The sequence below is a fragment of the Penicillium waksmanii genome (genome assembly GCF_028829765.1).
Source record: "Penicillium waksmanii strain IBT 27052 chromosome Unknown utg000002l:1.0-3326099.0:1.0-3328782.0, whole genome shotgun sequence".
NCBI lineage: Eukaryota > Fungi > Ascomycota > Eurotiomycetes > Eurotiales > Aspergillaceae > Penicillium > Penicillium waksmanii.
Window position 1 is genome coordinate 3241298 of NW_026643249.1, and position 25900 is coordinate 3267197.

At 46.8% G+C, this 25900-nt stretch overlaps 10 protein-coding genes across 10 annotated transcripts; 4 read left to right on the forward strand and 6 right to left on the reverse strand.

The window, feature by feature from the left end:
• Positions 1-827: 827 nt before the first annotated feature.
• N7481_002868 (uncharacterized protein) lies at positions 828-1658 on the reverse strand (the record flags this gene model as incomplete). Its single annotated transcript, XM_057262087.1, has 1 exon — positions 828-1658. The coding sequence occupies one exon, from the start codon at positions 1656-1658 to the stop codon at positions 828-830; it is 831 nt and encodes a 276-aa protein (XP_057127019.1).
• A 664-nt stretch (positions 1659-2322) lies between these two features.
• On the reverse strand, positions 2323-3174 carry N7481_002869 (kinesin light chain; the record flags this gene model as incomplete). The annotated part of the gene is made up of 1 exon (XM_057262088.1): positions 2323-3174. The coding sequence occupies one exon, from the start codon at positions 3172-3174 to the stop codon at positions 2323-2325; it is 852 nt and encodes a 283-aa protein (XP_057127020.1).
• A 1144-nt stretch (positions 3175-4318) lies between these two features.
• N7481_002870 (maleylacetate reductase) lies at positions 4319-5267 on the reverse strand (the record flags this gene model as incomplete). Its single annotated transcript, XM_057262089.1, has 2 exons — positions 4319-4351; positions 4401-5267. 2 exons carry the CDS (start codon positions 5265-5267, stop codon positions 4319-4321), a joined length of 900 nt encoding a protein of 299 aa, XP_057127021.1.
• A 1516-nt stretch (positions 5268-6783) lies between these two features.
• N7481_002871 (pantoate--beta-alanine ligase) lies at positions 6784-7833 on the forward strand (the record flags this gene model as incomplete). Its single annotated transcript, XM_057262090.1, has 1 exon — positions 6784-7833. One exon carries the CDS (start codon positions 6784-6786, stop codon positions 7831-7833), a length of 1050 nt encoding a protein of 349 aa, XP_057127022.1.
• Positions 7834-10940: 3107 nt separating this feature from the next.
• Positions 10941-11305, forward strand: N7481_002872 (uncharacterized protein; the record flags this gene model as incomplete). Its single annotated transcript, XM_057262091.1, has 2 exons — positions 10941-10991; positions 11099-11305. 2 exons carry the CDS (start codon positions 10941-10943, stop codon positions 11303-11305), a joined length of 258 nt encoding a protein of 85 aa, XP_057127023.1.
• A 92-nt stretch (positions 11306-11397) lies between these two features.
• N7481_002873 (glutathione S-transferase) lies at positions 11398-11941 on the forward strand (the record flags this gene model as incomplete). Its single annotated transcript, XM_057262092.1, has 2 exons — positions 11398-11482; positions 11616-11941. 2 exons carry the CDS (start codon positions 11398-11400, stop codon positions 11939-11941), a joined length of 411 nt encoding a protein of 136 aa, XP_057127024.1.
• A 2520-nt stretch (positions 11942-14461) lies between these two features.
• On the reverse strand, positions 14462-15706 carry N7481_002874 (uncharacterized protein; the record flags this gene model as incomplete). The annotated part of the gene is made up of 1 exon (XM_057262093.1): positions 14462-15706. One exon carries the CDS (start codon positions 15704-15706, stop codon positions 14462-14464), a length of 1245 nt encoding a protein of 414 aa, XP_057127025.1.
• Positions 15707-19453: 3747 nt separating this feature from the next.
• On the reverse strand, positions 19454-21127 carry N7481_002875 (uncharacterized protein; the record flags this gene model as incomplete). The annotated part of the gene is made up of 1 exon (XM_057262094.1): positions 19454-21127. The coding sequence occupies one exon, from the start codon at positions 21125-21127 to the stop codon at positions 19454-19456; it is 1674 nt and encodes a 557-aa protein (XP_057127026.1).
• Positions 21128-21784: 657 nt separating this feature from the next.
• Positions 21785-22279, reverse strand: N7481_002876 (uncharacterized protein; the record flags this gene model as incomplete). The annotated part of the gene is made up of 1 exon (XM_057262095.1): positions 21785-22279. The coding sequence occupies one exon, from the start codon at positions 22277-22279 to the stop codon at positions 21785-21787; it is 495 nt and encodes a 164-aa protein (XP_057127027.1).
• Positions 22280-22602: 323 nt separating this feature from the next.
• N7481_002877 (uncharacterized protein) lies at positions 22603-25311 on the forward strand (the record flags this gene model as incomplete). The annotated part of the gene is made up of 4 exons (XM_057262096.1): positions 22603-23428; positions 23485-23571; positions 23616-24437; positions 24635-25311. 4 exons carry the CDS (start codon positions 22603-22605, stop codon positions 25309-25311), a joined length of 2412 nt encoding a protein of 803 aa, XP_057127028.1.
• Between the last annotated feature and the right edge of the window lie 589 nt (positions 25312-25900).

Sequence of the window (25900 nt, forward strand, 5' to 3'; positions counted from 1 at the left end):
GCGAGACATCACACGCAGTAAGCTAATGGTTGATAGAGAGCCGCAGATAGAGGATCCGCGGCGTGAATCAAATATCCAGGACATCCCGACGGGATTGACATCCGTCAGTTGGACGCGACGCCGGGCCATGACGCCACATTGAAGGATCTGCATACCAGGAAAGCTTAGCCGAGTATTTATGCGTTGCCGATACTGCCGTAGCAGGTTTATCCTGCAAGGATCGACATTGCATGCTCTCGGCTTATCAGTAAGAGTACGCGTTGGGTTGATGGAATGTGTGATACATCTCAATCAAGGGGTTGGTGGCGGATAGTTCCAGGGTTGGTGAGGACGAACAGAGTTCAGGGGCATCTGCGTCAAGCCTTCCAAGGCTCTTGCTTGATTGTTTGTAAAGCTGAAAGAAATTGAGACTCAAAAATGCTTGGAGTGAGATACTGTCTTCTTCAAGTTTCAACCTTGGAAGCTGCCTCCAAACGTATCTCCCAATGCTGCCCAGTGAATATACTATGCCTGTTCGCTAGTGGTAACATCCATGGATCATGATATTCTCGACGCATCCAACTTGACGGTTTCGCTTATCTGTCCAGGTGATTGACTAGGCGAGAACACCTCCCAAATTATCCCCGCCGCGATAGCGAAGTAGTATATAATCCATACAGCATTATTGGCCTGAAGAGCAGTTTTGAGACATATCTCCAGCACATGACTGGAGATTTTGTTTTAAGGAAATGGATTATATTCAAGTTTGGGGTTTTTGGCCGCCGGATTTTTCTTCTTTTTCTTCGTTCTAATCCGGCCCAATTATGATGTTGCGTTATAGACTCTGTCTAGTGGTTGGCGGGGTTCCACGTATATTCGTCAACCTTATCGTATGAATCAATCTCCACACCCTGATCCCATCCAGGATAGTGACGATCATCATAAAGTTGTGTTGTGTTATCGTAACACTCACGACGAATTTCTGCCCAACTCATAGCCCGTGTCCAACTCCGAATGTCTTTAGGGAGGTAGGGAGGGCTCTCATCTTCTGTGATGTCAACATCAAGTCCACGTTTGACAATAACCAGTAACTCTTTTTCAGCCTCGCCCTCAGATGTCAGGGATTGGTCTGCAGCTAAGCCAAACCTTGCTCGCTTTCTGCGATTCTTTTTCTGCTCCAAAGGCTCGCGTGTCTGTGGATCGAGAACGGCCCCAGGAGAATCTGACTGCGTTGACCGATAAATAGTGACAGACGTTCCGGTATCAGGCCCATCCCGACTGGATAGAACAGTTTTCCAGGTGCTTGGTTGAGGTTCGCGTAAGATCGGGGGCACACCAGCAAAAAACCTCACTATTTCAAAATCAAGCATGTTGGAATTTGGTGTGATGAAGTGGAGCTCTTTCCAACCAGTGCTGTGTTGAATGAATTCGCTCATCATAGTATAGGACGCATGGCCGCGGACCGGTCCAAGGACGGTAAGTGTATCCACTTGCAAACTAGGGAGTAACTTGAGGACCCATGGAATACTGTAAAAAATGGGATAGGGATCATCTAGATGACACAACTTCAACTCACCCCCACCGACACGTATATGGCGGATCCCCGAAAGAGTACTCAAAGGAAGCGTAGAGAGTTTATCAAGCATAGGAACCGGGCTTTCGAAAGAGAACGGGATCATCGCGAGCTAAAGAGACTCTGCTTCTTGTTGGATTTTTTGACAAGCACGGAGAATGGCCAAAGAATGAGGCGCAGGCTTCATGGTATTTGTCCTGTCTAAGTCGATACCCCTCTTGCCGAAAGCGATTGCGAATTTCGCCTGGGAGTCCCAAAAGCACGTAGCGCCTTTCGCAGAGAACCTTCTGACCTTTTTCGATTTTTTTCAGCTGTCGATTTCCAATTTTTCCCTTCGCGCGTTGATCCTCGAAGCACCACAGCAGTGGATCTGGAATCCATCGCGGGGGCTTTTGCTCGGCAAGGTAGAAGCAGACAGAGCATCTGTGATTTCCCATATTGCAGTAAGAACATTTGCCATTGATATCCTGTTGTGGAGTGTGTTGGCGCCATTTTCTAGCATATTCTGCGTAGTTCTTGCCCTTTGGTGGGGCCCTTCGAACTTTTTTCCGCGAGATGTTTCCCTCGGGGCCTTGAGGGGTAATTGTTTTGAATGTTTCTTGGCTTTTGTTGCAGCTTCAATGGCATTCCCAGGCGATCCAAGTTCCTCGACAAGAAGCCTGTCGCAGATTTTAACGAACTCAGACTGTTCCATGTTGACTGCGTTCTCTCCATGCATTGCAATTCGCCCACGCAGTAATCCAACAGCCTCTGGTAGATTATGTTATATCCTACTTAAGCATTAACACCTCCCTTTCCCATTCCAGTAACGTTTCAGAACAAGATAAAATGTTTTCGGATGATTCAGCCTGAGTATTTATTTGTTCCTGCTTGGCTGAACAGGCCCGTAGTAATTCGATGGCTTCGGTACTGCGACCTAAAGATTTCCACGTGAACGCAAGATCAGCCATGCTCTTCAACGTGTTGGGATGGTCTGCGCCGAGATTCGTCTTGCGGGTTTCCATGACCTCAACAAAGAGCTGCTCGGCCTCCTCCCGCCGACCCTGCCTCCATACAGTCGACGCGAGGTTGCTTAAGATCGATAGCCTATCAGGATGGTCCACGCCAAGCTTTATCTTGCTCGTCTTTAGGACCTGCATCTGGAGCTGCTCGGCCTCTTCCCACCGGCCTTGATTCGATAACGCGAATGCGAGATTGTGTATAGTCGCTAGTGTGAGGGGATGGTCCGCACCAAGCTTCGTCTGGCAGGTCTCCATGGCCTGTACCTGGAGCTGCTCGGCCTCCTTCCATCGGCTCTGATTCTGATATGTCGACGAGAGGTTGGCCATACTCATCAGAGTGTCGGGATGGTCCGCGCCGAGCTTTATCTTCCTCGTCTCTAGGACCTGTACCTGGAGCTGCTCAGCCTTCCTCCACCGGCCCTGTTTCTCATACGTCGATGCGAGGTTGGCTATACTTGTTAGAGTGCCGGGATGGTCCATGCCGAGCTTTGTTTCGCGAGTCTCTATGACCTGCACTAAGAGCCTCTCGGCCTCCTTCCACCGGCCTTGGTGCATATATAATATAGCGCAGTTATTAAAGCTCATCAGCGTGTCTGGATGGTCCACGCCGAGCTTCGTCATGCGAGCTTCTATGACTTGAACAAAGAGCTGCTCACCCTCCCTCCACCGGCCCTGATTCTCATACGTCGATGCGAGATTAGGGGATTTTAATCTCTACTACCTATACTAGGGAGGGAAGGCAGCGGTATAAGATAGTGAAGCGGAGATACTTCTTAACTTAATAGAAGTTATAGCTCTGGATAACTGGTTACCAGAGGAGATAATCACAAGAGAGGGTATACGTAAGAGCTCAGGGACTATAATTAACCTAATCTTAGGGATAGCAGACCTACGGGATCGTATAGTTAACTACTAGGTAGATAGGAGGGTTTATACTAACTCTGACTATCTTCCTATTTATACCCTGATCGATATACGCACGTAGATAACAAAGGCAGCCCTGCGTTAAAAGTTCTATACTTCACTTCGGAACAGGAAAGGGAAGGTAATCCGTAACGCGTCGCAGAAGGGATATCGCATATGGATCAGGAAAGTCACTAAGCAGGGCCCCTAAGGGCTCTAGAAGGTATTGAAATAGGCCTGGAACCGGCAACAGGATAATAGCGGAGAGTAATACGGAGAAGGTGGAGCTACTCCGCAAAATCTTCTTTCCATAACCGCCAGAGGCGGATCTCTTCAGATCTCAACTAATATAGTTTCCAACAAGCCAAACTCCTATTTCCTGATATAACTAAGCAAGAGGTGCTTAATCCGCTAGTAGTGTTTCGCCACTAGTGAGAATGATCGTATTCAACGGACTCAACACGCTTGTTCTTCCCTTGTTCCTGAAACTGTTCGCGTGTAGTGGAATGGGATTGAATTATCTAGCCATATCCAGGATTTGCTTCAGTCCATTAAAATCAGGTAGGTTTTTATCTCCTGCGAGTATGTCACTGAGCGTGTTATGAGCTACCCTCTGGATTGTCTGCTCATCCGTGACACCGACTGCTGCTAAGGTGCTAGGAAGACCAAGTAAAGCGATAAATCGGGCAACCGCATCACTTGCTTTTGCTTCTTCCCACCCTAAAGCCTCATTAAAAATTGCTAAGACTTGATTCTGTGCGGTAGAAGATTCATGTAGCGTGTATTGAAGAACATGGGGAAGCAAAATGCAACTTGTGATACCTATCAACAATAAGCATGGATTCATGAAGTGGACCTGGCTTTAGTTACCGTGCTGTACATTCGCGACACTTCCCTGGGACCAAATTAGTATGGGGCTGCGCTGCTCAATTCTTCTTTCATACCAATTGATGTCCCATTGCGTGGCTGGCACCGAAACGCACTCCCCATCTCAAAAATGGCACCAGTGCTTCGCGAGCCGCTAGTTGACAAGTTGAGATTCCGTGAAGAAGTTTGGCTTCATCCATGGAGCTGCGATTGGTGCGATACTCCCGCAAACCACACAGCATATTCCGCAGTCCTGAGGTAATTGTTTCCCACGCTTCCTTAGGACACCCAGGGTAGCACAAACCCTCAACAAAATGATCGACAGCACGCATCCCGGATGCCAGCCACAAATGTTCAGGAGTAGTGGCACCGACGCGAGGATCCAACAGAATGAGACTGGGGGCCCCACAAGGATGAGTAAAGTGCTGCTTTTTGCCTTGTGGATTAGTCGCACTTGCAAAATGGCTCCACTCGCCTGCACTGAGACTAGTGGGTACGCATATCAATCTTGTAGTCGGCGCTTGGAGTGAGCTCGCCAGTCCCGTGATAGGGTCCACTAGCATTTCGACATCGTTGGTATTGAAACCCGGGGGCAGAGTAGTGGCTAACATCAGAGCCGTTTTGCATGCATCTGAGTATGAACCGGAGCCAACACTGACGACCACGTCAATACAATGCGTCTGCAAAAGATTTGCTATATCGATCACATCTGCATAAGGCGAGTGCTTGCCTATGCCGGTTTTTTTGAGCACTTTGTATGCCCTTAATCGCATCTCAAGTCGTTGGATTACATCCGTGGCTGTGTCGAGACTCTTACTGACAACAAGGAGAACACGCTTGGCTTGCCAGCGCGTCAGCGCGTCAGGTATATCTCGGAGATATGATGAAAGTAGAATGGCCTCGTGATCTTGGCAATCAGCGAGTGCAATCTGTTGGACACGCATACTGGATTGGAGTGCCAACATGAGGTAAGTCATCGTTCGATTTTATTTCGTGCGAGCGAAATATATAACTAATTATAACGTGGTCGGTAAGCGAGTGGCCCATGTAAGCGAGTGGCCATCCCAAAACACTATAGTGTATGTGACAAATTACAACTACATATTTCAACAATGACTGGTCTATTTTACTGTATCTTTCGTATCTTACTTATTTAGAGCATAAAAGGTCTTTTTCAAGGGTATCTGTCAATTTTAATTCTAATCTGATGATATTTACCAAAATACGCTGTAATTTAGCCTATCCAACTTGTATTCTATTCACTATATCCTAACAGCCCTCGAGACTTTCAAAAAGTGTTAGACTCGGTATAAAGATTATAAGTCTTAAATAAGATTTCAGAAGAAGCTACGGTTGTAAAGATATGAAGTTGTAATTTATCGCACTTACTATGGTGTTTTGGGGTGGCCACTCGCTTACATGGGCCATTCGCTTACCGACCACGTTAACTAGTTATGCCAAGAAATTAAAACGGACTACACATCGGCGATAGCGTTAGCTTTCCAGAATCGAACACGGACATAAAGTTGTAATCTCCGAAACTCTCCCTTTGTTTACAACAACGCGAATATTTGAATCTTGTTACGTTTCGTAATCCGGGAATACCACTTCAAGACTCCTTGGTTAACCAAGATCATGAGCCTGCACGTGCGGAATCTATTCCAGGCGTCAATTTGCTGTAATGTAGCTGATATTACGAGTCTGTATGGGTGTAACATCAAGTTTTCTATTTATTCCGTCTCAATATATCCTTGAGAGTGTTAGCGAAACGTGGGTACCTTGGTTACTTGCAATGGTTTGGACCACGTCTGACAAGCAGCTGCACATGATGTTGAGAGAACTGGAATCTATCTAACGCAATTGATGGAAACCAATATCTTAAATAGTAACGCTTCAAATAGAAATGGAATTGAAGTTCCGATTCAAGCAAGAGGAGGGTGAGATTGATCTACAAGCTGTGAAAGTCTCGCACGACGGCTGTGCTCAGCCGAAAAAGACGGTAATAATCGGTATGTTCTTGATGAACAAGGAATGACAATGACCCAAATCTACTTCGTCTGTGCGCGGGTGACTGGGTGTAGCTTCCATTTCAGGATAACGACAGACGAGTTCCGCTGGGCTGATGGAACGGGACACATTCAAGAAGCAGATGGCGAGCAATAATTTGGAAACTATAAAATCAAGCTCTCTCTCAGCAGCTAAGTATACTATAGTGCAGGGGTCGCAAGAACCCAGGCTCATTCAAAGCCCCGAAGTATCGTTGGTCGCGCTGGTGTCTTAAGTTGCACGTGCACAAGCAAGAAGCAAAAAGGTAACCCCCTTGACTGCTATAAGCTATGACGTCTTGTCTAGCAAAGGATATGTGGTCTTTCTTTGATATTTGTACCCGACGCGAGATTTTGTATTCAACGCGTGCTGATACTTTGCTCCCAATTACTGACGGATCCATCTACGCTAATCATGGCAACATCGATCACCCGCTCTCCTGGCGACCCCTCCTCCTTTCAAATCTTCCGTGACAGCCCTCAACTGCGCCGGTTGCGGCAACAGTTGCTGAAAGATGATCAAAGTGTTGGATTTGTGCCAACAATGGGTGCTCTCCATGAGGGCCATCTCTCGTTAATTCGAGCAGCTGCCTGTGAGAACACCAACGTTTTCATCAGTATCTTTGTCAATCCCACTCAATTTGGGGTCAATGAAGACTTTTCAAGCTACCCATGCACCTGGGAGAGTGACATAGAAAGGCTAGAGAAGTTGAACAAGGAGTTTATTAGTTCTGGTTCACCCACAGGACGAATTTCGGCCGTGTTTGCCCCTACTTCGAAAGTGATGTACCCGAATTTGCCACCTTCGTCCGAAATCGACGGTGATGGTTCTTTCGTTACTGTAACCCCGCTGTCAAAGAAACTAGAGGGTGAATCCCGTCCTGTCTTCTTTCGTGGCGTGGCAACTGTCTGCATGAAACTATTCAATGTCACGACTCCCGATCGCGTCTACTTCGGCCAAAAAGATTTCCAACAGACCGTTATTATCAAGAGAATGGTCCAGGATTTGCACGTTGGTACCGAGGTGCGTGTTGTGAGTACTGCACGCGAAGTCAACGGCCTGGCTCTCAGCTCTCGCAACGCCTACCTTGGTGACCGAAGACGCAGAGCTGGGTGTACCATCTTTAGGGCCTTTAAAGCCGCTGATGAGGCATACCGAGGAGGAAAAACGTCCCGTGTAGACATTCTGCGGGCCGCTCAGAGTGTATTAGATCGGGTGTTCGCCGAGCAGCAAGCTCTCTCCCCATCTGAGCGGTATTTGTTCGAAATTGACTATATCTCTCTTGCCGACTCTAACACGTTAGAGGAACTGGATATCGTTGACCATATCAAAGGAGCCGTGATAAGTGCCGCTTTGAAGATGGCACCCTTGGAAGAGACGGTGCCCAATGAAGAATGCGGACTTGGCGATGGCAAGGTTTTCGTGCGATTGATCGATAATTGGATGCTTCAGGCTGAGAATTAAGGACAATCCTGATGTGCATAGATGCTCTGTAGTACAGCACTTGGTAGGGAGCTCACCTAGTACGTTGTCTAGGAGTACAATACCGATATTTCATTTGCCTTGACGTCACCTCCAGTGATAAAGATTATCAAATGATATCAGCGTTTGGACTGGTCGATTACTTGAGCTATGCTCTACTCTCGGGCAAAGCTTAAGTTCGATAATAGTCCGCTAAACGCCACATAGGTCCTTATGGTGCTAAGTTTAATGCAGAAGAGCAGATTCTCAGCTTTTCCTTGTACTGCTGGCTGAAGTGCTCGGCGGGGCAGAGAGTACTTTCGTCAATAGGCGTTCAATACATTTGGCGCCTAGGAATTTATGTTGACTATTCTTGCGCGCCTTATATTAAGTTGAATATAGCTGATCGCATATTGTGGCGGCTGAACGTGTAAGTATTTACGAACCCAATTTAGACATAAGAGATACATAAAAATTAGGGGCTATTATGTTGTGGTTCATTGGGTTGTGGCCAGGAAATTGGGAAGCTGAATGTCGCTACAGTATTACAGAGCCTCTCCATTTTGACTAAGACATTCTGATTATCCGAATCCTTTCTCTGGTTCTCCGTCTCGTCCTTGAAGTTGCCCGCCAAGCACAATTAAACAATATATTGAAGCAGACATATACGGACATAAGACCAAACATCATGCATCACATTACCAACAGGAAGTTGTCTGTCGCCTGAATGCAGGTTCTGAACCAGTGGCGCAGCCTGCGATGCTCATTTTCGGGTGTTTCAGCGAGTCATTCAGGAAATATTTATGCCAATGAGTCGTATAGTGTATCAATAGCTGCTTAAATTGCGCTAAGGCCAGCCGTGGCGGGCTAGTATGACGCAGGCAGGATAACAAGCACCCATTCCACCTAAGGTAGTAGAGATGGGACGATTTCTAGAAGTTCACCATCTCGTGCAATTAATTCTGCGACAGGGTAATAATAAATAATATGGAAGCAAAGGACTGTTCATCCATGCCACTCTGGGTTCAATAAAGGTAATCTGGACATTATGATCTCTGGAAGAGTGAGCTCCCCATGTGCTTTGAACATATCCTGGTTTTGTCCCCAATGCTTATGTCAAGTTTGAGGTAAGAAACTTCCTGCAACGGGCTCGCGCCCGCTAATTCCCCGCTCCCCTCCAGGCACCCGGCGCTGCCGGATCCATGATGGGGAGGTATTAACCAACAAATCTAGCCAAGGTCGGGCTGACGCTCAGCGACTCGTAGCAACAAGGCTAATTGACCGCTTACACGACCCGCTTGGTCACTTCAGTCGTCTGCAGAGGATCTATCCCCGCGCGAGGTGGCATTGCAATCCGCCAGCCAGCCCCCCATGGTTTCTCCCGGGGAGCCGTCGCCAGCCTGCTGAGGTGCGTGGCCCGGTGGCCTATTCGTATCCAACTACGACGTGCGGGGCGAAATCGCCGCGTTCCGGCACGGATTCTGACTTAGAGGCGTTCAGCCATAGTCCGGCAGATGGTAGCGTCGCGGCACTGCCTGGTCAGACAGCCGCAAAAACCAATTATCTGAATCAACTGTTCCTCTCGTACTAAAGTGCTTTTCATCATTCGATCACTCTACTTGTGCGCTATCGGTCTCCGGTCAATATTTAGCTTTAGATAAAATTTACCACCCAATTAGAGCTGCATTACCAAACAAATCGACTCGTCGAAGGGGCTTCACACGGGCGCGGGCACCCCATCCCATACGGGATTCTCACCCTCTATGACGGCCCGTTCCAGGGCACTTAGATAGGGACCGCTCCCGAAGCATCCTCTACAAATTACAATGCAGACCCCGAGGGGGCCAGCTTTCAAATTTGAGCTCTTGCCGCTTCACTCGCCGTTACTAGGGCAATCCGGGTTGGTTTCTTTTCCTCCGCTTATTGATATGCTTAAGTTCAGCGGGTATCCCTACCTGATCCGAGGTCAACCTGAAAATATAGATTGAAGGGGTCGGCTGGCGCCGGCCGGGCCTATGAAGTTTTATGCTTAGTGAAACTATTATAGCCAGCATATTGAAAAAACGAGCATTTAGTCTTGCATGCAAACGTAGCGGTCCTTTGAACGTCCTTCATCCCATCTCTTGTTATAATACTCATCGATTCGGAAAATCTTTCCCTGATTGTCGATCTCAATGACCATGCAAACATGACACTCAAAATGCTTCCCACTTGCGTCAAGGGCGACTGTGCCATCTTTTCTAACAATGTCATGGCTTTGACATCCAGTCCATACTTGCTCCAAAACGGCACCTTTTGCGATGTGATAGATATTCTGTTTTCACCTGCCGTTAGCTTTCATGAAATCCAAATAATTCTGACAGCTCGTACCTGTATATGAGCCGTGAAGGGGTCGTTACACGATGTGAAAGTTTTAAGTAGACCGAGAACAGCCTTATGCCCAACACGTTTGATATGAAATGCATGGTCATACCATTCTATTTCCGGGTGGTATATAGAAAGAAAATCCGAAATAATAGACTCAGGTCCGTCAGGTTTCACAAAATCCCTAACAAACTTGAGAACCGTTTTGTCCACTTGATCAATTCGCTCGACCGAAATTGCGACATCTGGGGCAGATTGATTCATATTTGATTTACAGAATGGAAAATCGTATATTGTACAAACTGCGACAAGGTGGAACCAGGTCAGTTCATTTGATACAATCTGATGAAAGCTTTGGGGCCTTTCCCGCTCTTTAAATTTCAATTACCACCTCCTCGGCCTCCCACCAGCAGGCAGGACGTGATCGAAGCAGACGCTAAAAAGCAAGCCACTAAAGAGCGAGCCACTAAAGACCGAACCACTAAAGACCGAGCCACTAAAGACCGAGCCACTAAAAAGCCAAAAATAATTTTACCTGAGAAATGACACGCCGTTAACCGAACAAGCATGCCTACTGGGTACTTGCCGGAAAGCGGGAGTGGTATTCATACAACATAGCGAGGTTACATCGCTTCATCCTTGAATTTCGTTTAATGTGCCAATTTCACCGGCGACCAATTTTCCATATTCTTACTCAAATGATTTGTTGAACGGCCAAGTCAACTAAGCCGGCTGATCAAATCACAATGTTTTCGTTTTATGCCGCGGAAACCCCCGAACAGGTCAAAAAAGCCCAAGTAAGTATTCTAAGATCTTATGCCGATGTTCTACTATAACGAATCAATCCTGCTTCTTCCTCCACCGTGGACCCCACGAAAATGGGCTATAGCTCACTTTCACAAAGGGCCTACATCTGATAACTTCTTTAACTCCAAACGGAAGGAAAGTCCACATTCTGCTCGAAGAACTCAAAGACGCCTACGGCCTTGAATGGAAAACGAGTCTGATCGATCTCGACAAGGACGAAATCGACCGCGACAAGAATGAACAGAGAAAAGACTGGTTTCTCAGGCTAAATCCCAATGATACTTCTCTCCCTTTGAATATGTAGACTTTTCATTTTTTGAATCAAGGCTAATACAAAAGGAGTCCAGGGCGTATCCCGATCTTGGTCGACAACAGTAAAAGTCCACCCACGTAGTCATGGAATCATCCGCTGAACTTTTGTATCTCGTCAATTTGGCAGACAAGAACAATATTTTCTGGTTCTCGGATCCGACGGATCAAAGTGAGGCATTCCAATGGCTAATATTTTGGCTTGCGTCGGGGCAGTCCAATCAGGGGCAATAGAATTTTTTGAACAACGCGGTCCAGAATCCTCGTGAATATTCCCCTTAGGACTTTCATACATGATTGCTGAGTAATTCAAAATGCAGTGGATCGCTCCAAGCGGGAAGTGCTGCGAGCATACAATGTACTTGAAATCCGTCTCTCAGGGAAATATGGCGGCGGTGCACGGAATTATTTGGCTGGCCGAGACAAGGGAAAATACAGTATTGTTGATATCAACGCCTGGGCTTGGATACGAAATGCTGGGCGTATTGGATTCTCAGAGGATGAATTGGCTCGGTTAACTCATTTACAAAAATGGATTGTTCGCATTGCGATGCGACCGGCTGTAGAGCGAGGCTTAGGGGAATGGTATGATGAGCATGTGCATCCAGAATTGTTACTCGAGACGTCGTGAGTCTGGGTAGACTGTACTGCCGCTCATCAAAAGTTTGCATATAGCCAGTTTTTGGCGACAGATTCCGCGTGGCCACGGATTTCCCTTTTGTTTTGTCTCAAGGGAAGTAGTATTTTATTACCGTACATCATTAGTGGAGGTTCGATGCCGCTGGCCAACCCCTGGTTATGGCTAGGCGGATACATTGGTAGTTTTTAAGATACTTGTTTTATTTCTAATGCCAATTAATTTCCATTGCTTTGGTCAAGTTCTGGAAGAACTAATCGCAAAACCTGCGTTGAATAACACTTTCCGTATACGTTTGACGCCGCATAAGTACGGCATTTTGGAGGTTTGGACCTGCATTCACACTATACCAGGGCTTGCTTTAGAGGGCCAAGATAGGGATGATCAGACTCTTCTATTTCGACTCCAACCAAGAGATGTCGGGATTCAGGTCATAATCCTGTTTCACGGTAACTAATTTGATGCCAATCTGTCTCGCCAACTGACAAAGATCTTGGGGCTCTTCACAAGTCTTATCATCACTATAGATGATATATTCCAGGCATTGAAATATGTCTTGACAATGCTCGAGTATCGTTTGCAGCAGCAGATGGCTCGCTACCGGCAGGGTGTGCTTCACCCCTCTTTGCAAGTGAGAACCTACCTTCACCATTTGGTCTAAGTATAGGACTTTCAGGTTTGGTGGCATGCGGTCACGGACCAAAGCTGAGAAATTCGTTTCATGATCGTAAAACCCAAATAGAGCTTTGGGGGAGGCCATGAGATATTTCAGGGCCGTAAAGTCAGCAAGCCACATGCCTTTGGTAGTCGACTCACTTAAGCCATGCCAGCAAAGTTTCAATACCGTCAAGCTTTGCCGACAAGGGTACATAAGAGCGTAGAAATCAGACGGATCAAAAGGGAGCGCCCTCACGTTGTGCTTAATTTCAAATACGCGCAAATCACGAGCATGGCATAGAAGGTTCGCAAACGCATCGAGTGTATAGTCGCTCGCCTCAATTAGCAAAGTTCGCAGATCCCTAAACGGAAACGGTTCCACAGACTTGTCGCCAAATGCACTGAAATCGACGAAGCTAATTCGCAATCTTTTGAGGCTTGGGTATTGAAACAGGATAATATCTTCTAAAGGAATCCGGTAGAGTCTTCGCCAAGAATGGTCCTCAGTAAAAGGGGACAAATATCCGAGATCGATACGAAACGTGACTAAATACCCAAATCAGTCATCGGGCCACGTAATATCAGAAAATTGAATACAACAAGTAACCTTACAGTTTTCGACACTTTGTCTAAGTAGTAAAGATTCGTTCATTCGCATTTTCTCTTGGAAACTCTTTTGTTCAAATATTGGGCCATTATGCCGCAAAATAATACTCCGCAAATTTGGCATAGGAAGGGCCAGAAGATCTCGGATACCGCCTTCGTCTAATTCCTCAATTACAAGGTGGTAGACTAAGCAAAGCAGTTCAGGCTTTCGTCGAAACAAGGCCACAACATCGGAAGTTCTGCTATGTCTATCATGGTCATCATTGATATAGACCTTGTTATAAAATGCCGAGCGCGTCAACTGGTTGAGGCGAGAACTTGATTCCATCAGAGACTTCATTTCGTGTATGTCGAGATGGTTCATAATAGTCGCATATAGCTCATGAGGTAGTTGGAAAATTCCAGAAGAGTCATGACACATGATAGCCGGGTAACAGGTAATGAGCAATGTGGGAAAAGGAATATAAAGTACGGAGGCAGAAAGGTCGAGATTGGAATTCAAGAAGTGCGAGAAACCTGTCTTTATACCATGCGACCGGGGGAACATTACGTGACAATAAAGTAGGACGCCAAACCCTATACGCCAAACTAACCGGGAAAGGCAATCGTTGTTTCCAAACGCACACAATAACACATACCCACACAAGCATGCCCAGATATGATTGCATTAACATGATACACGGAGCTACTGTATCCGGTTAATTGGACCAAATTTGCGAACTGAGACGCTTGTCACCACGATGGCATGTTCTTTCAACGTTCTTCTTGATACGTCAGTGTTGGTACAGTTGTGTAACATAAGTATTTGACCTCGAGTACTTCGGGATCCACTTTTAGTCTGACCGCTTTTTGATACCGCCTACTTTATTAGTGCACCACACGTTTTAACGCGTAGCTAATACATACGCTACAGTCAACGCTTTATAGCAGTCTCTTACCTTATTATGCCTCCTATACATAGGAAGAGAGGCCCAGAGCTTGATTGCCTTACTGACATATCAGTATATACAAGGACCTATCTCTCCTCCAATTCGGTGGCAAATATGCATAAAAAGACTTCTGTTGTAATATAATGCTTGAAGCCATTCACCCCCCCCAAGTTGCTCAGTTATATGTGGCTGAAACCTAGGGAGTATATCACCATCTTGGATTACGCTCTCTCGAGCTCGCTCCTTAGCAAGATCTGCAAGCGGATAAACTCGTAAGTGAAAATCAGAGCCGTACTTGAGACACAACTGTTTAACTAAAGAGCTATTGTGCTCCATATGATTTGCACTGGCAGACATTTGCTCGCGGCCGGATCATGCCCTGGTATCCTGCCAGCCTCATGGCTTCTCCGACAGGCCATAGTTTGAACGGTAGTACTGGGGCCGGCGTTTTTGATATGTATGGTACGGAGATCACTTCTCTGGACGCGTATGGAGCGCGAGAATAAGTCAAAACTAACAACCCTGGTCGAGTCAAGTCCGCCTCGAGAGGCCTCACTCGCCTTATCTCGGGAATATCGTGGCACGTGCGTATTTCGTTAATTTCGGCTTCTTCCAAGCGCATAATTGCTTCGGCATGCACAACAGCAGAGCAATCATCTGCGTGTCCACATCGGTAGTGGTGAAGGCGGAGAAGGTCCAAGGACTGACGTCTCAATACAGGGTCGCGGCAACTCACACAAATTTGCCACAGGGGTGGAAGCACTCCCGGTAAAAAGTCAAAGTCGATACTGGACAGCTCTTCCTTTGAATTGTATGTTTCTTCGCTATGACAAACTTCGTAGCAGACGGCCAAGTGATCTTGGAGTTCGGAAATGTGACGGTCCCAGACAGATTCGTAAGGGAACTGCTGGCAACGCAGCGAAATAACATGTACATGATAGTGCACATTAAGAAGGCGAGCTTGCAAATACTGCCGAGTATTCTTGGTAGAGATGCTCTTTGTCAAAACCGAGAATCGTCGGTACCAGGCTTCCCACAATGCGTTGATATCTGGGCGATTACCCACTGTGAAGCAATCGAGAGAGCGAAAACGTTTCGACTGGAAGTATAACCATTGCCCAAGTTCAAAAAATTTCTCGCGGGCCTCAGAAAGACTCCGGAAAGTAGTGGGAACAACTGGAGGTTTCCACTGTAAGCTTCCAATGGATTTTATCCCGGAATTCCCAACCATAGACGCTGCAGCTTCTAGTTGGGCGAACATGGGTTCGATAAGGGAGGCGATCATTTCGTCAACAGAAGACGACAGGTCACAATTTCTTCGCGAGTGTTTGTACCGTTGCAAAATCTGTAGACCGTGCTGGAGATGGAGATAAGCTTGTTGAGGGACATTGCGGATATTTTCCATGGCAATGAAGAGTAGACATGAGATCAACATGACATGAGGTTTTGGTGTGGACTCCATGCCTCCAAGAAGCTCGAGGGCATGTCCATAGTGAACGTAATAAATGGTCCATGCAAGTTTTGTTCGATTGGAGATGTTGAGACGCAGTTCATGCAAAGAAGCCATTGCAATAATTTGGTGTCTGATCGCCGTTTCATAATGACTAACCTGCGGAACAAAATACTCAAAGAGATAACAAGCAGCTGAGTTGAACTGTCGCAAAGACGGAACAGTCCTTTCAAAGTAGAACTGAATAGCTCGGGACTCCGAGGAATTGGAGTTCCGGAACGATAGGCTTGTCGGTATGGGAACAGGAGGAGAGGCATGAAGCAACTCGAGCTTTCTCACGGGGGGACACTGACCGTCCTTGCGCAATATTACTTGCGGCGATTTGGGACATACCTGTATGTTTGGTAGCTTCGCCGGACGTTTCTGTTATCTTGAGCTCGGTATGAGTTCCAGGTGCATGGCACCACCCTCGCGGTTGGGGTACATGCTTGTCACTATTGCTCAACTTTTAAGAATTTAAGCCTTGGTCTTTTTTCGAGTCCGCTGCTTTTCATATAACTAACATTATTGGCCACCTTCGAAGGTTCAAAGAGCCATGCCCGATTCGGATAGCCAGGGCAAAGTTGACCATATTTCAGACATTTTGCACACTGCGGCTTCTCTTCGCCACATTTTACCCGGCGTGCTCTTGCACTTGCATCAGTGTCAATTTCCGGTATAATACCATCATATCGCTTACCTACACCGGGCACACCCAGTGAAAGTTTTCTGGTGGGGACGGATGCTCGGACCTGTCTGGTCGCCTTCAACTGGTCGCAACGGTCCAATTCTCTGTCCAGTATAAAGCAAGTTATGACCATGACGCATCTGTTTTCGCTGGTGATTTGTCTCTATTAGCATGTGTTCCTACATTGTTGACACGCCGGGCAAGGAGAGAAAAAGAGAAGGGGAGGGCGGGGGGGAAGGGGGCACCCGCGGGCATCACCGTACTTGCTGCATTTTTAGTGATCTCTGCCTATGTGAGATATTGAACTCGAGCAGATGGTTCAGAAAATGCCCCGACACCCACTCTGACTCACCGAAAGCATGACGTCACCGTAACTACCGCCCCAGCCCTGCATCTCCCATGGTCAGTCTGGCAACCAAACTATTTGGCGGCTGCCTACTAGCGGCTCAGTATGGATTAAGACATTGTAGACTCTTGTATTTGAAAGAGATCTGTAAGAACCAAATTGTATTCGTATTCTGTTACATACTCATACGGCCTATAGACTTCCCGAGCGGTGAGCACGCTGAGCGAGCCGCTAAAAGAAGGATCCACTAAAGAGCGAGCCACTAAATAGAGATCCACTAAAGAGCGAGCCGCTAAAGAGCGAGCCGCTAAAGACCGAGCCCCGCTTGCCGTAGTATGGTTTGAACTAAATTAGAATTAGTTGCTCCGCTCTATTCTATACTTAAATCACGAGATAAATAAGCCCTATAGCCTAGTAATACTATAGATAGGTAGGATAGAAATAATATAAATATTAACAATACAAGTGGCCAAGTAAAATTAACTCTTATCTTGCGTTTTAAGACTCATTACGATAATAAGTATAGATAAGTATTACTTCTTAGTGAAAGATGGGAATGTTCGCTGGCAATCTGCTGTGGCAGACGGGTCGATCGCAAGAGGACAAAACCACCGCACTCATGGAGTGCAGGAGAGTAGTAGACAAAGCGGTGCCCTTCTGAAGTAACAGTGTTCAGAGCATTCGAGCCCTTAGCATAACTGCAGCGTACATCCGAAGACCGCAAATAACATTAGGGACCAGAAAGGTGGGTGGTGGTGAGATAACTATCACCAAGGGCTTATATACAGAATGGAGGCGAGGCCTGAGGCCTACAACGTCACCTAATATCACCAGAGCGATTCCCCCACTACATTAGATAATATAGGCCACGATATTTTCTACTTAGCTGCCGGTCTAAAAACTAGCCTACTAGTTATTTTCTGCTATAGTTAGCTAGGAATAGCAAGAATATAGATACGCTAAATCAAATATCTTGCCTCTTCAGGATTTCAGGCTATGGCGCTAGATATGCCTGGTTAGCCTTTATTTTTGTTTTGGAATATGTAAGGTAACGCTAATATCTGCTAGGGTATAATTCCTTGAGTATCTCATAGAGTATAGAGGAGTATATAATAGAAAATATTTATAGTAAAATAGCTGCTTTGCTTGTATACTATAGCTATAAAAGAAGTATTTAGATTAGTAAGTATTAGGTAAATTATATAAATAGGCTTCTCTATAGTAAGTATTAATAGATTTTCGCTTAGGATATAACTAGGGTGCTATAGTGATTTAGAGCTTTACTACTATAAGCTACTATTCTCTAATTTTATTTTTCACAGGAAATAGAGGAAATCTTTAAAACTATAAATCATGATATCTTTCCCTTGAAAGATTACCCATATAGCTAATATAATGATTAGGTTTATTTTGAAAGATCTTACGATAAAGCGTCAAAATAGTCTACTAAAGTAGTTATTATAATAATCTTCTAGGTATCTTTTCTCTATAGTCTAGTTATTCTTATAGTCAGAGTTAAGATATTTAATCCCTATAAGAATCTTTATCTTGTTATTCTTATAGACTCTAGGGTTACCGTAAAAGATATATCTAAGCTAAGAAAGCTAGTTACTTTGTTCCTAGAGGCTAAAAGACCTCTTAAACTTCTTAACCTTAAACCCTTCTACCTTCTTATGTATTTTACCTTCTAATCCTCTATAAGTTATAGGTAGATTCTCTAGGAGGGCCCTAGTATTAATATTTTTAATCTAGGCTAAGAGATCCTTGATATAGCGCTGGATAGCCAGGAATTCCTTAAGATGCTTTATTTCCTATCTTTTCGCTTCTAATTCGGCCTCTCCAAGGCTAAGAGTAGTCTCTGGTAGGGTACTATTAGTAATTCCCCAGATTTATATCCTGTAAGACAGGGGAGGTTCAATGGGTGGTGTTGTGACGGCAAAACGACAGCAATTTGAGCCGAGTAACCACGTCAGTTCTTCTTGACTAACTAAGCCTAAGAAATCCAAAATTGGACAAAAAACACGAAAGCTAAACTATACAGCAGATATTGTATATTGGTGGCTACCTAGTCCCGATAGGTTTGTCTTCGATAGCTTACTGCCCTAGTAGGGCGTCTCTTTAGCCCTTTACCTAACTTAGATAGTAGGGTAAAAGCTTAGAGATAGATAAATTCTTTCTTTAGATTATCTTTGATCTATTTCTTTAGAATCTTTAGTTTATCTTAAAATATTATATATAGAGACCTAAATAATAGGGCTTTATTCTTATATAGTTTAAAGTTGCCTAAACTGCGTTATATATGATTGCTAAACATCAACAAAACTATCCCAACTATCTCTATGCAGTAGAAAGCCAAAGTCTTCAGCAGAAAAGATTATTTAGCTTACGCAGGATGTCAACGACGACTTTATAGGAATCTCTTGGCTCAAATGTTTTTCATACACGCATACAAATCGAGCATTCTCATTTAATTCCAGCACAATCTAAAATGCAGAATCTAAGAATTATTCCTGAGTAACTCTTGTCGTCGATAGGCACTCAAAGCTTCAGGATTCGATGAGACGTCGAAGGACGATAATCATGCGGCGAATATTCAAGAGATCCAGAGGGCGAAATTTAGGATGCTGGGAGGTGTGCGCCACAACGAATGAGCGCTCCACGGCCTGTGATATGTGTCTCTGTATATCTAAATACCTAGACTTGAAAGATTCTTATAGGCACTTGAACTCGAGGTACATAATTTGAGGAGGGGTTGGTTGAAGCCGTTGCTTTATTCAATTTTTATGTACTACTAGTATGTTGAAAGATCTCTGGTATCATGAATGTCGTACATCTCCTTGACCTCAATGTAGCTTTCTTGATCCCATATCTTATCGTCCAACCCAATTTCATCCATACCGAAAATTGTGAATCCCAGATTACTAGGCTCTCTCGGGATTCCATCTGCGCCCCTCTCCCCCGTTGTCAACGCGAAGGGCTTACCTTTGATCACAACTCTCTGGGCAGTTGAGCGCGGCGAATACATCCATCTCGCAGTACGCATATCATCCAGGTAGTACATATCGGAATCAAGCTTCTCTACCCTGGCTGTTCCAAGTAACTTTATGTCATCGAAGTAGTGCGGATTTGACGAATCCTTAGCCTCGGCATAGATATGCGACCTGATGACTTCGGAAAGCCGAGTGATTTTGGAATCGTTCGGGGCATCGGATGACCCGAGCAAAATCTCATCCCATGCCTCTTCGTAATCAGCGACAATACATGCTCGTAGACAAGACTCGATCATATCAGGCCTTTTCTGCGCGAGACGCACATAGGTCACTGGAGAAGCAACACTAGGCCACCAGATTCTGCGAGGAACCAGCGATTCTGGGGTACCAGGTGTGATACAAGTTATGTCGTCGCTGATGATGCGTCGAGCATTAATTGCGCGCCTTATGGATACGTCCTTGCTCTTTTCGGGGACCACCGGCACCTGTGTGCTCCACCATCGCGCCCAAAAGGGGTGATTGTATATCCCCAGAATGATCGCGTGGAATTCTTGTTCGATCATCTGTGGTCGTCGGAGGCGTACATATCGATCAACGTCACCTCTATATGCAGCCGATAGAATCAGATTGTCTTTATTCACAGGTGGAAGGTCTGTCGGGAGAGGCGAATACAGAAGTGGCCAAAAGCTGGCTAATGGCTCAGGCGCACCGCAACTATCATCGTAGACTCCCATATCCTCAGTGATGTTGAAATAGCTGTACGTATTGTACTCTTTCGAATCCCACTCGATATAGTCAACAAGTTTGACCGAACGCTTGCTGCTGTTATCCACTCCTGCATGAAGCATCCGTGCAGTAAGATCAGAAAAAACCGCCGTATCTCCATTTAGATGTGCCGGACGAGGGTTTTCAAGATTGGCAGATTGATCATAATCATTCATTATCTCAAATTTCAGATGCTTCGACATTATTTGTTCGTATATTGCTTCACTGCCTTTGTTCTTCCTTGCCAGGCTAGCGTCGCGAGCTTCGGCGGCAACGTGAACCTCGGGAAAAACCTGAAGCTCCGAGTAAAGATCAAAATATCCTGCCACGGCACAGGCGCGAGCAGCATGATATATCATTTCGGGATAACGCTTCACCAAATTGCGAAGGGTGTCCTGAGGCGGAGGCTCCGGATACCAGATGCAATAGGGTATCTCAGAGGAGTCGTTGATCTCCGGGATGACTCCACTCATAATTGCACGCGCGTTGAGTGCACGAGTGAATTCCGGTGCGACACCGCGTAACTCGTGGGCGAAATCATCGTGGTGTCGAATGCCACGGATCACAGCGAAGCGTTGGACTTTTAGTCCGAGGGCACCAGGAATCTTTTGTCCGCGAATCGCGCCATTGCAGTCGTCTTTATTGTACAGGGTGACTTTGAGTCTTTTCTCCAATGGGAGATCTTCCAGGCGGGATTTTGGTTTGCCCATCATGAGAGATCTGTGAATTCAATGTATTTCTCTGATGGGTGGAAGTGGAATTGAGGTCATGAAGGATGGAGAATGGCAAGTACTTAAAATACACTTTTGCAACGCCACTGTAAACGCAACACAACTTGGGTTATTTGTAACAGTGCTGTATTGCGTAACAATATGTCGAATGTAATTTACAGGGGGTGCGAGCGACTCTCGGAGCTGCTCCCCCAAATCTAGTCCCCATGTTTTAATTTGACGGATCAAGGTACCTCCTAAAATGCGGTACATAGTACCTGAAACAGTTTACGCCTAGTTAAGGCATCCTGATACCCTGAAAAGATTTCGAGACATATGCACATCCCCACCCTAAAGATACCAATGAAAGATGGTGATTTTGTTACATAAGACCGGCGTGGGACTGTAATACCTGAGACTATAAGAGTCCTGTCTATATAATACAAAATCCTGGAACGCGTTGGACTGTATAATAAGTGTCGAGTCATAAGCTACACTGAGCCCGCCGTCACCCTCAAGGAGGGTTTGGTGAGATGCGAGACCTTTTGCGGGATAGAAATTGACAGTCGCATTTAGGTCACATTTTAGAAAAATAAGTCACTGTCATTACTATCCATTCTAGCACAGCTCAGAAATAAATTATCGAGTTCGCAATATTCAATACTGAGATATGCTCGAATAGTTAATACCATGATATAACAGTAACTGGTCAAGCAATGCTCGGGCACTGCTCTCAGCCATGACGCCGACGCCAATGCAGCGTTTACAAGTCTCAATTGAAGCCCGCCGTACGTGGAAGTCCTTCTCTGCCTCCTCAACTCGTTTCTCCCACGTGAAAATATCGATTCCTGGCACAGTTTCGCGCAAAAACTCTGTTAGGCCGCCTACTACCACAACGAGATCAGGAACGGGGACGGGGACGGGGAAGTAGACAGGTCTTTCTCGTTGTTGCTCGGGTGCAATATCGTCACAGGTTTGACGAATTCTGGCAAAAGAGTATCTTAGGTAGTCATCGTCGTCATCACTTGAACTGCGGCCTTTTTGGTCTAGAAGAAGGACCCAGCTACCGGAGTGTATGTCTCTGACTATAACTCTTGACTCATCATTTGCTGCGAGGCGGTTGCCAAAAAAACCCACGGGAATAGGACTCATAGCGAAATTTCCAGACGATGAGGATGGCAGCGGGGAATTGTTGTTATTAGTGGTGGTGTTGACTGACAAGGAGGCCTCCCCGTATGCGAATCGCAAGATGGCCTCATCAGAACCCGAACCTACGGAACGGAGGTATGACAGGAATTAGACATAAAAGGGCAGGTATGTTCAGGACGTCAGCTATCCAAGGCCCCTAAGATGTTGCCTGACAGTGGCCAATATAAAAACTTGGTTGTCGCTAGTTCCTTGACCAAGACCAGCCCCTCTTTTGCTCTTCGTCCCCGGACGGACACCATTTCCTCATCTCCAACGGCTCCAACACAATGAGGTCGGGCTATATCAGTGTTGACTACAAGATCCAGCGTTCCTACCTCTTTGCGGTGGTCGCCAATGTCGGCCCCGGCGGCGCTAGTCGCACCCTCTCCGTGGCCTACCGCCAGCACCCTGAGAAATACAACGAAAGAGGATCAGGGACACGAGTGAAGCATATGGTGGCCGACACCCTCGCGCTGATCGCGATTCTCTCAGATCCTACCAACCGCGCCCCGCTTGAGGCGGAGAAGGCGATCGCGGAGGACTGGTATCGTCGCTCTCACGAGCCTCCTGTTAATGAGCGACCCAGTGTACCTGATCGCCCGCAGCCCCTTTATGTGCCCCCGAGCAAGCGTCAGCTGCGTGTGGAACCACTGCCAGCACTGCCATGGCAGGATGAGGCAGTCCGCACGTTTCCCTTCACTGCGACGTGCGTACTACTGGCGTTGCTACGGGGCGACCACAGATACTGGACCCGCATCGGCGACGTCCAGTTCCAGCCGCTGTCGACGGTATTCCGGGGCGACTGCAAAGAGTATGGCCTCATCGTGCTAGATATCTCTGATCTAAATAGCGGTGTTAAGTATGGCATTGCTGCATTTAACATGCGCTACATGGCCCAGCTTTCGTGGCACAGCGACATGGGGGGCTGGGATCCTGTTGAAGACCCTCCACCATCCCAGGAGCCGGATGTGGTGCTGGACCTTCCGCGGCCTCGAGAGCTGCTATCGATTGTTCAGTGGATAGGGGAGTATTACCACTGGTCGGATCTGAAGTCGCTACATATTTTTGAACAACTGGAGCTGAGGCCGCTGGCGGATGCGACCTCCTTGGATTGTACGTACCTCAGGGGAATCCGCGCGATGTTACCTGCGCTAACGGGGCAATGATAGATATCTGGCCATCAGAGTTAGTCCCGCCAGAGGTGGTGCCTCCTGGTCCGTCTCTTTTTAAACGGGTTCTCTCGAGCATCCGGAACTGTCAGTGACTCCGTCCCATCCATCGCATCTGCTAATCGCCCTAGCAGACATTCGACCTCCTAAGTCTACCGTCAAGCCGCCAGACTATATGGTCGGCTACACTATAACAGACGACCGACCGCCTGATACAGAAGAGGCGTCAACACCATCCTCCAGCAGGACCACACTGACTGAGCCACCGCCACCAGTCCCAGCAGACATCGACCGTGCGATTGACGATCTGCTCGATCTCACCCAGGAACCCACCCCCAGACCCCTCCAGAAGAGAGAAAAGCCTGTGGTCAACATTCAACTCATTTCCCAGTTCTGTTGGAGACTGCAGCAGAGACTTGAAGAGGAACCCTACAGGCTTAGTCCCTTTATGCTCTCCAGCCAGGTCCTGCGTGTTGCATATGCGGCGTGTCAGCACCTTAACTGGGTGGTATTTAACCTATCACCTCATATCATTACCGCCGCTATAAGATCAGATGAGCTTCGGGCTGTGTCTGCACTGAGTATGTGTGTTGACCAGCCCCGATTCGCAGAGTCGGGCCTCGGCGATCTTGCAGCAGCCCTGGCGCAGTCAACATCCCTTAAACAAGTCTGCCTTGTACATCGGCCGGACCATACGAACGACGATATATCAGCTTGTTTCCACTCATATATGCTAAAACAATGGGAGAGTGACTCCAACGATACCATGAAGTCGAAAACTATCTATTCAACCTCCGCCTTCCTAACTGGTTTACGCAGTCGCGAGTATCTTCCTTCGTCCCTGACGATTAGTTCCGATCACACCTCCTCCACTCCCACGGTCTTTCCTACGATACACCTCTTTATGTTTGACAGCACGAACGGTTCCAGCACTGGATATACGAGCTACTACTGTATGGAAAATACCATGTTAACCGCGGGGGGACTTCGCCATCCGATTCCTCGGATACCTCCGAGCCCTGGGCCCAGAAATGCAACCTGACAAGGCGATCTTACGATTCGCCTATAACTGGGGGCTGTGGTTGTTCCCTCCCATCCGTGACGGGAGCCCCCCACAGGCCACCCCGGTCCATTAAATCGGCATCATCAGCGGCAGATGAATTGGGCGTACGTCCCATCCCCCTGGGCTTCTTCGACCCCGAGCCGGATCTCAACAGCCCCTCCAGTGTCCGGCTGGGAGAGCTCCCACGCGGGGATTGGGTGGTTCTTGTAGATCGACAAGATCCTAAAAGTGAATGGGGCAAGGACAAGCCCTTCCTACAATACTCTTTCGTGCACATTCATGGCGCCCCCGTCGAGATGGCACCCGAGGAAGGGGAACAGCAACACCATCAACAACATGCAGAACAACAACAACAGCAAAACCAACAAAAAGAAGAAGAAGAACCCCTAAACTCCCTTCAGGTAGTTGGCGGGCTGACCGACTTCCTACGGATCACCGTGCCAGACACGGACATACCCACATGGGAGACACGGCTGGAGGTGGTCGAGAGCGATGTATCTACCGCTTCACTCGAGACAACTCCGTCCAGCGCGTCGTCATCGACTCACGTGTCTGTGAATACGTGGGTCCGACGGCTCATGGAACGGAGCCAACAGGGGGAGGAAACGGACGAGTACGACGAGGTCGTGGAGCAACAGCGGCTAGAGCAGGAGCTCTTGGAGGCACAAATCGGGGTGGAAGAGGTCGAGACGGAAGAATCCTGCAGCAAGGTCCGCGTTATGGCGGAGAGCTTGGCCCTTACTTTGCTCGGCCGGTTACGGTGATTTAATGACCGACTATCCCTTTTAAGCTCCATCCTAATGTATACTGCAAGTCGTGAGGGAAATAAAAATCGGAAGGCGCTAAGAACAAAGAGAATGGAGGAATTTGCCTGGATTCCAAGGTCAAGTTCTTTGGTTGCCAAAGGATGTGATTCCAGACCCAAATTCATCGTATCGGGGAAAATAAGAAAAGGGCTTACATATCGTTCGTCATTTCCTTTTGGTCTTTGATTTGACTGTTATTCCCTCTATGTCGCAAATATGAGAGATGGTCTTCCTAGTTTGTTGCGCACACGCAGATGCTTCGCTCTTAATTTCTCTTAATTTTGCGGAAGTGTTGAATTCCCTAAGCTCGTAGGATATGTACAATTGAAACAATCGGCCAGCATATTGGAAAGCCCCATGTAATCATTTTAGGCTGCCGAAATATCCGCCGTAGCTCACGCGCCAAGAATTGAAAACACATTCTCACGTGGGATTGGTCGCAATGATCGACATTGCATTGTCGCGGCTTATGCGTCAGCACACGATGAAAATGGCGCGACAGAATGCGTGATGTGTCTCAATCAACGAAACTAGGGGTTGTGGCGAG